The sequence below is a fragment of the Hippocampus zosterae genome, chromosome 1, assembly GCF_025434085.1.
Source record: "Hippocampus zosterae strain Florida chromosome 1, ASM2543408v3, whole genome shotgun sequence".
Classification (NCBI taxonomy): Eukaryota; Metazoa; Chordata; class Actinopteri; order Syngnathiformes; family Syngnathidae; genus Hippocampus; species Hippocampus zosterae.
In genome coordinates, this window is record NC_067451.1 from 29,263,078 (window position 1) to 29,277,842 (window position 14,765).

The 14,765-nt window shown below is 46.5% G+C and overlaps 1 protein-coding gene across 1 annotated transcript in view; it reads right to left on the minus strand.

Annotated features, from left to right (window-relative positions):
* The window catches only part of LOC127608198 (neuroligin-3-like), a 238,327-nt gene that overhangs the window by 128,307 nt on the left and 95,255 nt on the right, over nucleotides 1-14,765 (minus strand). Inside the window, exon 5 of the mRNA XM_052077159.1 lies at nucleotides 11,977-12,126. Coding sequence (XP_051933119.1) covers nucleotides 11,977-12,126 — 150 coding nt within the window. The remainder of the gene's footprint in view (nucleotides 1-11,976; nucleotides 12,127-14,765) is intronic.

A 14,765-nucleotide genomic window follows, 5' to 3' on the forward strand; every position in this document is an offset into this window, starting at 1 on the left:
TTAATTGCAGCAGTTGAAATGGTGCAAAAAGTTTGTCAAAAATGTTGAAGGAAGGTTTAATTTTTTGTCATTTCAGGCAAATTATGTAGTTAAATTACTTTCTGTGACAGACTAAAATCAATGTTAATAAAGTTATTCTTTGCTGCAAGTTGAACTATATTTCTTTTTTTATATATTTTTTGAATTTTAATAAGGATACAATGTAATGCAGAAGTGTACTTCTACGTACTCCAATTTTATAGACAAATGACAATCATCGTGGCGGCAGAGAGTGGGGATGTGGGTGGGGGCGAATTGTTTTCTTCTTGTTGGGGGGGCACAACAGTAAACGATTGCGAAGCATTGCATTAGAGATTAGAGATTCATATATCGGACCAATATTCATTATTCTCTTTTGTGGAACCCGCCCCCCCCTCAAAACTATATATATTGATGTACAGTATATGTATACACACACACACACATACACACACACACACACACACAAAGTATTAATTGATTGACAGCCAACTGTTACATCCATCAACTTTTCGTGCACATACAGTAAAATGAAATCAGCAGACGAAAACTGCTTCCGTCACGCTAAAACCTGATTGCAAGCCCTCTTTGGTGAATAAGAAACCTGACTGTTAAAAAAAAAAAGTCAGTATTGTCTGTGTGTTCATGGCCAAGCATTTATGGTAGTGAAAGACCCTGGGCAAATTCCATTGTTATGGCAACAATTACAAGCTGACAAAAAATAAAAATAAAAACCCAACACTTTTGAAAGCTGAGCAACCAAGAAACACTTTGTTATGAAGGCAATGGACTGAAAATAAATAAATATTGTTTCATGTAAGTTGTAAATGGGTAGCAGTATCTCCTGATAGTGTCTAGCCAAACAGAAAAGGCCACTGGTACTTTTACTGAAGTACATAGTGTGAGTACCGTACTTTTGCCAACTGTATCAATCAGTTGATGTAAACTAGGTAAAAACAAACGGTCAGATGGCATTTGGGGTGAATTGCAGGTCAACACTTTTGGCTTGATGACACTCCAGACAGCTTAGCGCTAATTTGCCCATCATAGTCTGATTTCTCTCTGGCCTTGGTTTTACTAGTGCTGTTTGAGTGTGTCTGTAATAACAGTGAAAGCTCCACCATGGGGAGATTATCGGACCATGCTACGTTATCGCCCAAGCACACGCATCACTTCTTCTCCTTTCATTTCTCAGAAGTATCTCACCAAGAGAGCAACTGTGTGTGTTTGTGCATTTGAGCCAAGCACATCTGTGCGTGGGCATTTTTTTTCCCGCGATGCGCAACCTGTGTGTTTGTATGCACGTACATGAGTATGTGCATGCTTTGAGGACTGACATGCTCTATTTGCTGGGTGTGCGTCCATGCATGTAGAATGACATTTAGCAAAATGTGGTGATAAGAGTCGAAACGTCTGACTCATAATTGAAGTGCCATAAAGGAAATAAGAGCATGAACATGCCTCATGCCTAATAGCCTTAAATGCTGAGCCATACAGCAATGGTTGACTCTGCGGGGCCATCTTACCACCTTTCCAGCTTACAAGAAGTGGGTGGTAACAGCTCCGGCTAAATTTCCAATTCCATTAGCTCAACTTTTTGGGTAAAAGAAGTAATGCAACTTTTCTCCTCTGTTAGCATTGAGATACATTCAGCTTGCTACTTGTTATTTTGGTAAAAGGCAATTATTAATACCGGTAATTGGGTAATCTCTTTCAGTTTGTCAGAGAGTCTTAGATCGCATGACTCTGTTTCACCAATTCAATGTAAGTACTGGTGACATGGAGGACAAGGATATTAATGACCAGAACTCGCAGTGTTTTTGAGTAATGAAGCTGGTTGAGCTAGATTCATCCATCCATTTTTTAATCCGCTTTGCCTCAAGAGGGACACGGATGTGCCTGGAGCCTATCCCAGCTGTCTTCGGGCAACTGATTCAGGGGGACACCCTGAATCAGATTGCCAGCCAACCGCAGGGCAGACATAGACAAACAATTATCCGTGCTCACACTCGCACAAATCATTATACGTGATTTTAAAGGGAATCATCTCTGCCTGGTGAACTTGTTGTGCTGGATCATGTACAGGGGTGGCCCATCTGGAGCACCAGGAAAATTCCTGGTGGACTCCAGGTGCTGCTATTGAGTCGGAAGGATGCAGTATCCTCAGATCTCTTTCTTTTTGCCTTCATTTATTTATATTGAAACAAATTTTAAATATTAAATTTACAAATGAGGCGGCCCGGGGTTCCAGTGGCTAGCGCATTGGCCTCACAGTACAGACGTTGTGGGTTCAATCCCCGCTGCGGCCTCCTGTGTAGAGTTTGCATGTTCTCCCCAGGCCTGCGTGGGTTTTCTCCGGGTGCTCCGGTTTCCTCCCACATTCCAAAAACATGCATCGCAAGCTGATTGAACACTCCAAATTTTCCCTTGGTGTGAGTGTGAGCGCAGATGGTTGTTCGTCTCTGTGTGCCCTGCGGTTGGCTGGCAACCGGTTCAGGGTGACCCCCGCCTACTGCCCAAAGACGGCTGGGTTAGGCTCCAGCACCTCCTTTGTGAGGATGAAGTGGATCGGAAAACGAATGAATGAATTTACAACTGATCTGAATGCAAGCTGTCCTTAGAAAAGACAATTTGACTCTTACAATCAACGTCAATCAAAATCATTATTTTCACACCATCGCAAACAACCAGGATTGCTGGAAACGCACCATTTGTCCGACAGGCATGGTTTCACAAAATGTCATCCTGGAATACCCAGAACCTTGATCAACACATTCCAAACATAAGAAGCATCAGACCGAATTAAGTAAGTAAATAAATAAATAAATCAAATATTGTTTAGAATTTTGAAGATCCGAGGGAATGTGTGTCATTGTGCTTTTTAAATATGATTTGAATGAATGGACCACGAATCGCGGTATGCAAAATGGTGTGAGCTGTCAGTGACAATAAATCACTCTGATTGACTGCGCAAATCAGCGCATGAGATTGAAGCACAATGTGAGCGCAAAGCAATGGCAAATAAAGAGTAAATCACGCTCATCAAAACATTGCTTTTTACTTTGACTTGTACAATGATTGTTCTGCATTTTACCTGTCCGACCTTCTTCAGGTGCATATCCCCACTCGCTCCCTCAGATCCTCGTCCTTCCTCTACCTGTCAGTGCCCCCTGCCCGCCTGAGCACCATGGGAGCCAGAGCCTTCAGTCGCGCTGCTCCAAAGCTTTGGAACAACGTACCTCCGGACCTCCAAAACTGCACACCTCTTTCCACTTTCAAGTCCCGTCTAAAAACACACCTGTTCAGGATTGCCTACAACACATAACTCTTCCATTTCATGTTTTTATGATTTTATGTCCTGTTTTTATATATCTCGCTTACCAATTTTTACATTGTATTTTCTTATGTGTCCTTGGGTGGCATGAAAGGCGCTTTTAAATAAAATGCATTATTATTATTATTATTTTATTTCATGTAACCCTGACAGTGGATGTATGAAAAACAATGACTTGTCAGTTACAGAGGATGTTACGGGTATGAATGTCAGCTGAAGACGTGTGCGTGCATGTAATTATGGTATGGTCTGAGCCAATAAACTCCAGGGTAAAAATCCGTGCTCCTCCGGGCCCTGGTCGTGTCACGGTCTGTTAACAAAATCAATTCATTTAAGACCATTTATTGAGGCTAAAATTTGCCTCCGTTTATGTTACTTCATTTTTTTAAAATGATATTGATTGGCAATATTTGAATTTGCAGATTCGTGTTTTAAATTTGTGTCTATTTAATGTTTCAGTGTTCATTTCAGCGAAATACTGTATATAAACCTGAAGTTACACACCAGATGCTCGGTATTTGTCACGTCGCGTGTCCGCCAGCAGGTGGCGGGTTTTCTCCTCCACCATCGGCACACCTGCCCGTAATTTCGGGCTGATTACCCCCCTTTATTTAGAGAGTCCGGCAGTCATCTCACTGCCGGAGAATTCCTCGCCGAGCCATTATTCGCTCTCGCTATCTATTTGCGCTATTGCTATTTGCCTCGTTGCATACTTGCATACTTGCCTTACGACCTATACTTGTTGCCCACTTATTTCGACTTTCGATATTTCGTATTTTTATACTATTACCACCAGCGCGATTATCTCCTCGCGTTTGCTCTAGCCGCGAGCGTTTTCTGTTTGTTTCCTGATCCTTATTTGATCAGCGTTTTCTGTTAATTTCCTGATCCTTATTTGATCAGCGTTTTCTGTTACCGTTTTTCCCTGTCGGGCTCTTTCTGTTGTTTTTTCGTTCTGTCATTAAAGACACCTTATTTTGTGACAATACTCTCTCTTGTCTGCTTTACCTGGGATCCAACTTATTTAATTCATTTGTTCTGCTCGGAGCGATTTTTTTCCCCTCGAGCAGAACGTGACAGAATTCTCCGGCCACCATGGATCCCGCGGATGTAGAGAGAATATTGTCCGCTCTTACCCGAAAAGAGCAGCAAATGAGTCAGCAGGGCCAAGCCATTTCGGAACTCCGAGGCACGGTCTCCATGCTGGCTCATCGGTTCGATGAACTCGAACCTCGTTTGGTGCGGGTGGAGGAACGGAGACTCCCCCCCTCAGGGAGCTATCCAACCACTCCGGAGGCACCCCTCTCTCAGACCACTATGTCGAGGGAACCCTCGCTCCCACACCCACCTCGTTACGGGGGTGAGCATGGGCAGTGTGGTCACTTCCTCCACCAATGCTCGCTCATTTTTTGCCAGCAGCCGTCTGCCTACGCTAATGATGCCGCCAAGGTGGCCTACGTTATGAGTTTGTTGACAGGTCCGGCGGCGTCATGGGCGATTGCGACCAGCGAGGCCAAGCCAAATCTCCGATCATCGTACCCGGAGTTTGTGACAGCATTCCGCCGGGTGTTTCACCATCCCGTGCGGGGTCGAGAGGCAGAGGGTCGGCTACTCGCCCTCCACCAGGGGAGACGATCGGTCGCCGATTACTCCATCGAGTTCCGGATCCTGGCGGCGCAAAGCGGCTACGAGGATCGAGCGTTGTGTGGGCTGTTTCGCCGAGGATTAAACTCCCAACTCAAGGACGAGCTGGCGACCCGTGATCACAGCACCGACCTGGAAGAACTGATCGATCTCGCCCTACTCATGGACAATCGCCTGAGGGAGCGAAGCCGGGAACGTGGGGAAGTATTCCGGGAGACAGCACCAGCAGAGGAGCCTATGCAGCTGGGAAGCGAGAACATTGGTGGCGAGGAGAGAGATTCCTTTTCAACCATCACCAATCACCCGGGATCATCTGTTTCCTTCGAACATGAGTACTGTGAGTCACCGTCACGCGCGTTAAACCCCAAGTCTGATCGAGTCGACACGCGACCGAACAGACTAGTACTTGAGGGAACGATATCTGGGGAATCCCGGTCTAAGCGGGTTCGGGCCCTGGTGGACTCAGGAGCGGACGTATGCCTGATTGACACCGAGCTCGCTTCCGAGCTAGGTTGTGCGTTAGAGAGACTGATCGATAGGAAGCGGATTCGTGATCTCGATGGGCGTCTCCTGGCGGTCGTAACCCACAGAACGGAGCCACTGAAGCTCCAACTCTCGGGTAATCACATCGAGCTGCGGCGCTTTTTGGTCATGCGGTCTCGCAACGCTCCCCTCGTCCTCGGGTTACCATGGTTACGAGTACACAACCCCGTAATCTCCTGGGCGCGCCCAGCAATCAACAGCTGGAGCCCTTACTGCTATAGACACTGTCTACAGTCGGCCGTCGGGGGGTACGAACATGTCACCCCCTCCGTGGAAGTCTGCCTTGACGGAGTGCCGGATTGCTATCGGGACCTCGGGGAGGTATTTAGTGAGGATCGAGCGCGTTCTTTACCTCCACACCGCCCCTACGATTGCGCTATTGACCTGCAGGCGGGCGCTCCGTTACCGTCCTCGCGGCTGTACCAGGTGTCTCAACCTGAGCGCGAGGCGTTGACGGAATACATAAACAGCTCGCTCGCCGCAGGTCTCATCAGACCGTCGCGTTCACCGTTAGGGGCGGGTTTTTTCTTTGTGAGCAAAAAAGATAAGACTCTGCGCCCCTGCGTCGACTACCGTGGATTAAACGACATCACCATAAAGAATCGCTACCCACTACCATTGCTAGACTCCGCCTTTGCCCCATTGCAATCCGCCACTATATTCTCTAAATTGGATTTACGCAGCGCTTACCACCTGGTCCGTATCAGAGAGGGAGATGAGTGGAAGACCGCTTTTAAGACCCCTCTGGGCCATTTTGAGTATCTGGTCATGCCCTTCGGACTCACTAACGCCCCCGCTGTCTTTCAAAACCTCATTAATGACGTTTTAAGGGATATGATCAACATTTTTTGTTTCGTTTACTTGGATGATATTTTGATTTTCTCCCGGTCAGAAGAGGAACACCAGCAACATGCCAGGCGGGTGTTGCAGCGCTTATTAGAAAACCGGCTCTTCGTCAAGGCGGAGAAGTGTGAGTTTCATGTTCCCGTCATTTCCTTTCTGGGGTTTATAATCGAGCGGGGTAGAATACGAGCGGACCCCATCAAGACGCTGGCAGTCAGGGATTGGCCAGTCCCGTCTAACCGCAAGGAACTGCAGCGCTTTTTGGGGTTCGCAAACTTCTATAGACGATTCATCCGCGGCTATAGTCAGAAGGCGCTCCCCCTGACCCGCCTTACGTCAACTAAGACTCCCTTTAAGTGGGACTCTACCGCGGAGGCCGCATTCGTTAGCCTAAAGGCGGCGTTTACCAGTCCCCCCGTCCTTCAACATCCTGACCCTGATCTTCCCTTCGTTGTAGAAGTGGACGCCTCGGATTCAGGGGTGGGGGCGGTATTGTCCCAACGCTCTCCAGTCGACCAGAAGCTGCACCCCTGTGCCTTCTTCTCTCGTCGACTCTCTGCTGCCGAAGCCAATTATGACGTTGGCAACCGTGAACTGTTGGCGGTTGTCTCGGCTCTGCAGGAATGGAGACACTGGCTCGAAGGGGCAAAAGAACAATTCACGGTTTACACGGACCACAAGAACCTCGCTTACCTCCGTACCGCCAAGAGGCTCAACTCCCGTCAAGCCCGGTGGGCCTTGTTCCTGACCCGATTCAACTTCTTACTCACATACTCCCCAGCCTCCAAGAACACCAAGCCCGACGCTCTTTCCCGTCTCCACGACCCCCCGGAAGTGGACCTATCCCCAGAGACCATCCTCCCGGCTCAGTGCATCGTGGGGGCCGTTCAATGGGAGGTGGAGCAGCGGATCCAGACCGCCCTGGAGGGGGTGCAGGTACCGGTGGGGTGTCCGGCGGGGAGACTGTTCGTGCCTCCGTCCCTGCGGTCGGAGGTTCTTCAGTGGGGACACGGGTCCAAGGTGGCATGCCATCCAGGGGTGAACCGGACGGTACAACTTGTCGCCCAGCGATTCTGGTGGCCGGAACTCCGGAACGACGTGACGGAGTTCGTCAGGGCCTGCACCTCCTGCGCCTGCGGCAAGTCCTCCCATCGACCCCCGGCCGGATTGCTCCAGCCGTTGCCCATTCCACCTCGCCCCTGGTCACACATCGCGCTGGACTTCGTGACGGGTCTTCCCTCCTCCCGAGGTCACACAGTCGTGCTCACTATCGTGGACCGCTTCTCCAAAGCGGCCCACTTCGTGCCATTGTCCGGGTTGCCGTCGGCATTGGAGACCGCCGACCTCCTGGTTAAACACGTTTTTCGTCTCCACGGCCTCCCTACAGATATTGTGTCGGACCGGGGCCCCCAGTTTGTGTCACGCGTCTGGAAGCGGTTCTGCCGGTCCCTCGGAGCCACGGCCAGCCTGACGTCCGGCTACCACCCCCAGTCCAACGGACAGGCCGAGCGCGCCAACCAAGATCTGGGGTCGGCCCTCCGCTGTGTGTGCCTCCACCAACCCGCGACATGGGTCGACCACTTGCCTTGGGTGGAGTACGCACACAACACCCTCGTCTCCTCCGCAACCGGCCGATCCCCGTTCATGACGGCGTACGGTTACCAGCCGCCGCTGTTCCCGTCGCAGGAGGGGCAGGTGGAGGTCCCTTCCGTTCAACACCACCTCAAGCGGGCCCATCGCGTGTGGAGGGAGGCCCGGGCGGCATTGTCCCGCACGGCGTCCCGAAATCGTCAAATCGCGGATCGTCGTCGGCGCCCGGCCCCCCCCTATGTGGTGGGGCAGAAGGTGTGGCTGGCTACTCGAGACCTTCGCCTGGCCGGCTCCTCGGCGAAACTGGGTCCTCGATTCACTGGTCCCTTCGAGGTCGAGGCCGTCATCAACCCGGCTGCTGTCAGGCTCCGTCTACCTCCTACCATGAAGGTGCACCCCGTCTTCCACGTCTCCCTTCTCAAACCCGTTTCTTCCAGTGACTTGGCTCCTCCTCCCACGCCGCCGCCCCCTCCGCGGGTCGTCGACGGTGACCCGGTGTACACGGTTCGTGCCATCCTGGACTCTCGGCGCAGGGGAAAGGGGTTCCAGTATCTGGTCGACTGGGAGGGCTACGGGCCTGAGGAGCGGCAGTGGGTGCCTCGCTCCTGGATCCTTGATCCGTCCCTTTTGCGCGACTTCCACGCTGCACACCCTTCCAAACCGGGTAGTCCGCCGGGAGGCGTCCGTTGAGGGGGGGGTACTGTCACGTCGCGTGTCCGCCAGCAGGTGGCGGGTTTTCTCCTCCACCATCGGCACACCTGCCCGTAATTTCGGGCTGATTACCCCCCTTTATTTAGAGAGTCCGGCAGTCATCTCACTGCCGGAGAATTCCTCGCCGAGCCATTATTCGCTCTCGCTATCTATTTGCGCTATTGCTATTTGCCTCGTTGCATACTTGCATACTTGCCTTACGACCTATACTTGTTGCCCACTTATTTCGACTTTCGATATTTCGTATTTTTATACTATTACCACCAGCGCGATTATCTCCTCGCGTTTGCTCTAGCCGCGAGCGTTTGTTTCCTGATCCTTATTTGATCAGCGTTTTCTGTTAATTTCCTGATCCTTATTTGATCAGCGTTTTCTGTTACCGTTTTTCCCTGTCGGGCTCTTTCTGTTGTTTTTTCGTTCTGTCATTAAAGACACCTTATTTTGTGACAATACTCTCTCTTGTCTGCTTTACCTGGGATCCAACTTATTTAATTCATTTGTTCTGCTCGGAGCGATTTTTTCCCCTCGAGCAGAACGTGACAGTATTTGAGTCTTTTTTTTACAGAATACTTATATTTACTCAATTTATTATTTTGAAAAAATACTCTTTATTGGTACTCCTTCCACATTATTCTCAAGCAACCCTACCTAGACTTAAACGAACTGTACTTCAGCCAGGTTGTCATTGCGTGAAAATCAGTTTTTGATTGCTTTACCTTGAATATTTTTTTTTTAAAGTGGAATTAATAAATGCAAGAATTACACTTGAGTACACTTTTTGGATACTTTTTTTGGATAATCACAGTTGACGACTGAAAGACTTGAATTGAAGCAGGTTCACCGGAAGCGGCGTGGATGACAAAATCTATTAGTGGTAGGTTTTGAAAAGAAAAACAAACAAAACATAATGAATATGAGATGCAACATCCTCTGACATGTCACACCTTAAGAGCAGCAAACATTCCACATACCAACCATGAATGTTCACAATAAACAAGTTCACCGGGCCAAAAGCCAGGTTGATACTGTTTTTACAAATTACACAAAACTTGCCTGCAATGATTTTTTTTCTCCCGGACCAAAAATCACTGACCGTTCTATTACATGCACTCACTGGCCCCTCTATTAGGTACACCTGCACCACGTCAGGACAAAAACCACAAGAGCTGTATTCCCCCCCCCCCCCCCACCCAAAAAAGAGCCTTTATCAATATGATGGTGCCAATTATATGGTGCATGCAAATGCTAAAAATTGAAGTTCATTTTGTTATCGTAGTTTGCAGGGGTATCGAATTGCAAAACATCACGGTGAAATGTCTTTCTAATTAAGTTAGAATTGATTCAGCTACAAAAGGCCTCGCGCTGAAAACTACACAACAATAAATAGTTAAATTAATACAGCTCTCAAAGTGCCAATCGAAGCGAACCATTCAATAGGCTAATCTAGTCCAGTTTAATTAATGAATTATACTTGATATTTTCATTTGAGTTGTAGCCCAAATTACATACATTCCAGTAGCATTGCTAAAAAAAAACAAATAAATAAAAAAAGCTGCCTCACATTTAGTCACATCTAGAATTTAGCAATACATAGCAGGTTGTATGAGGTAAAGGTCCTAAAAATTGGTATCATCAGGCAAATAACATTGCACAGCAATTGTGCAAATTCTGGTTCTGGTGGTTTGCTTTAATCCAACGGAAGAGATTTTTTTTTTCTTATAAAGGAGAAACGAAATGCTCAGATTTCATATTTAGATAATGGACAGCAAACATTAAATGTACAGAGGAAACATCCTGGTTTGCTTCAAGTTAAAGGTGTGAATTCTGTTCACAAAAATAATCGGTTGCAGAATTTTTAGATGTTTATGTTTCAATGGTGCAAAAACAACAACAAAAAATGGCGGACATTAGATCCGTGATGGTTGATGGATGAAACTCAATTTTGTGTGGCAGCAGAGCTGTTTCCATGGAGCTCACTTGTTTTCCTCTAGGTTCCCGTCTTTCACTGCCTGACTCCACTCCCTCCTCCACGAGCGCGCGCGCACACACACACACACACACATACACATGCGCGCAGATACAAACACATTCCGAAAAGAGGATTCAGCCGTGTGACTGAATCCGCAACCAACAACAAAGGCTAGATTTCACAATGTTTTTTTTTACGACGTCACAGTGAAAATCTGTTTCATGTCACCACAAGAAAGACAGATACTGTGTTTCCTCAATTAGTGACCTCCTCTCTAATGTGCTTTGTGTGTGAACTGATGTTGGGTAAGCAAATACACGCCTCTCCCAAAAAGACCCTCCAACTCAGAAAAAAAAAGATGCCAAACAGAATTACCTCAGTCCATAAATGTTATTGTTCACACATGAACATTGAAGATTGAACTCTAAACTCCATTGCTAACTAGACAGCAGCGCCTACTGAGGATAATAAACTGTTTCCCATCTGTCAAAATGAGTTTCCTATGCTGTATTTAAAGTGTGAACGGGGCAATTTTCAAGCAGTTAGTGTCGTGTCTAGTCATTTAAATGTTCAGAAAAGCAAATCAATGCACCCTGCTTAGTCTGCCTCGATTTTTGCCATAAAACAACGTACAAATAATATACAAAGTAACTAATACATTTTAAAATGAAGGCCTTCCCCAGATGAAATACTACGTCCTAATAGAAATCTTTTTATCAGAGAATACTTCATGCCACCTGAGGGGACCCACATTTAAACAAACACGACATTGGGACGGCCGCCAGCGCGTCAACGACCCAAAACAAACGTCACACATATAGATAATTATATAGGTAATCTTATAAAGCCTAAGAACATCGGGCGTTTAACATCCTTGGTCGGAAAGGGCCAAAATCGTCACAAAAGCAGCCCAATTGTCTTTATGTGTGTACTGGGCATAAGTCTAAAACTGTCACAGAAAGTGGACTCGTACAGTTACATAATTCACACAAAGGATCAAGAGTTGTAGGATTAAATTGCTCATTACTGTAATACAAGTATTTATGGTAGTGCCAGTACTTGGTTGTCATGAACTACCATAACCTTGCTCTTCAGTTGGGTAGACGTGCCACAGCCACTATGTGAGAAAACACAGTAATTGCTCTGAATAATCACACGTACACGATCGTCGCGTTATCGCAACAAGCAACCGGTGCTTATTTGCATTGCATTATCTCCCCGTGTCCTTTCGGGATAAATGAAGGTAACCCAGCAACCAACTCCAGAAAAAAGATCCATCAATGTGAATATGTGGCTGAAAACTGACAAAAGCAAAACAACTTACCAAGAACTCCAACACGGTAGTTGAGGGTGATAACGATCACATTGCCGTAGCTCGCCAGGACGCTGCCATCAATCATGTTGCCCGTGCCCTCCATGTATGATCCCCCGTGGATGTAGACCATCACAGGCTTGGCCCCGGTGTCTCGTATGTCTGCAAGAGCGGGCATCGTTACCACATTCACATTGGAGGCTCCCAGCGATACTCACAGTGATTCGGTTCGCATTGACATAGGCTTGACGGCAAACAAATAAAGTGACTATCACCTCCCAGATATCGTTCGCTGACTGGCACGGATGCGTCATGCAATTACATCGAAAGCACGCGAAGTCAACTCATTAAACCAATTTCGATTCTATTAAACTTATTGGCCATCTCGGCTGCAAACGACGTGTCATTTACCTCTTTGAAAACAAACTATTAAGCTTGCTTGTGTTTGGCTTTCCATGAAACACGCAGGCTATCCAAATTTGGGAAGGGCAGGAAGCCATTAAGGGATAGAAGAGGAAGCTACTCTTCACATATTCCCTAACCGAGAGGGGCTAATTTGGCTCGACCGTGATTGGGGGTTGGGGGGGGGGGGGGGGGTACTCCCTAATTACACAACACACTTAATTTATTTATTTTTAAAGCATAGGCTGGTGTGTGCTCACTAACTTGTTTGCACAGAGGTGCAGGACATTGAGGGCTATTTATTTTACTCCCAAACCAGAAATGGATGGCCAGCTGGAGTGACACTTGAACCAGATAAAGCACATTCACTGGCAGAAAGGGAAGAGGGGGAAAAAAGCCTCTGTCTGAGGAATAGTCTTCTGAATTAGTGAGGGGCTAGCAGCAGCGTAGGGACAAGACAAGAAACGCTATCTCATTTTCACTCCTCCCTCAGTTTGTTTCACGTTCAATCACATACTTGCCCCTATCTTCCTGCTGTCTTTCTCCCATCTCTTTCCAGCACCAAGCTTTCTTTTCCCCTCACTTTCTGAGTGGTGCGAATGAGAAGGGGTGCAACGGGGAAAAAGTGATGAAAAAAGGAGAGACTGACTAAAAAAAATGTGTACAGTTAAGAAAAAGAAAGGAAATTGAGAAGTAAAATAATAACAAGTCAAAGCAAAAGGTCGAGGTTGAACTTTACTTTTAAAAAATGGTTGCTAAGGTGACTGAAAAAACTCTCTAAATGGTCCACCACATCCTGAGCGGCCCTCTCTGCATCTTTAAGCGCTGCTCGTCATTATGCACCCCACAAGTGTTAATAAGATGCATTTTCTAAAGCAGCCTGGACACAATTGCCATCGCATTGTCTCTTTCTTTATTCCCGGTTAACCGTACGTACAGCACACGATGCTGGCTTTCAACCTGATTTGACTTTATTGGGCCGGTATCTGGGAGGCCGACAGTCAAATGTGATTTACGGCTGACACTTCTATGTGCACACATGTGTTGAGCAATAAGAGGAGAGGATGCGTGAGGTGAGACAGCATGGCAGGTCGAGTCAAAGGGAAATGCGAAGGAAAAACAGACAAGAAAACAGATACATCGGGGGATGAGGCAGGAGTAGAAATCATCAAATAAAAAAAGGCACACCTTCAAAAGAAATTAGTCACGTCAATGTCATCAGACACCTCTTTTGTTGATTCACATCATGTCGCCATGACAACAGTTCAAGCCCTTTTGGGAGTGGAATATGAGACGCTTCAGCTCAATTTGTTGAGAGCTATTTATTGCCTTGATTTAATGTGGAAGGAGTCACACATACTGTATGTATTAACAACTTGCTTATCTATTTGTGTCAACAACTGTCATCGACTATTTGACGAATGTATACATCATAGTTGCAAGATTATTTTGATGCAAGGAGATATTATGAATTCACCAACAAGATAGCGTTTGAAGATTGGTAGCAGGAGTTAACGTCAGAAAACTGCCTCCTGCCTCTTTCGTCTGTGTCAAGGCAAACACACCAACATGTAATTGACCACTCCTTCGTAAAACTCATGAATCCATAATATAATGAACATTAGCTTGCGTGCTCGGTGCTAGAAAAGAAAAGGAGAGTTCATTAATGCACATGTCAGTACAGTGGGTATACAACACCATGCACAATTGCAAAAATAATGCATGGTCATATAAATATAGAAAGAATAAGAAGATGAATTTTTGTACAAGGCGTGCTGATGTGCACTCATTGAGAGGCATTAAAAAAAAATTGAACAACTTTTTCTCACACACATTTTCACTTTGACATTCTCTTCACTCAAATATCCACATCAACAAGACATTGTACTTGAAACTATTCCGCTCCTAATGTGAGGGTCACTCCATGCATAACCTCCAACGATGACACTCTCAAAGTAAAATACCCGTGCCTCAAAATGCTATATTTACTCATGGATATACTATTATTTTCCATCATTTCAAGGTGTTAAGGGCATATGCATTTTTAGCAGATCTTTGTGGGTGCTGAAGCATCCCAAATGGAAATCCAAGAACGCCCTAAAATTGAAGCGGTCTGAGATTTCATTTTTCTGAACAAGCTGGAAAAGTGTTAAAACTCACAACCATACAGTAATTAATAAGCTTTTATCAACCCCTCAATTAAGTAAGTTAACCCCTCACCTACCCTGCCACTAAAACAGTTTGATCCACCGGATCCCTCTCACCTCAAACCCTAATCCTACGCCACCTCTACTCACTGAGGCAAGCTGAGTGTGCAAGTCTTGTACTGCATTTTGAATGCAGAGCCCTACTTTTCTGAAATATGGAAAATGTCTTCACTTCTAGGACTATTAGCAGGG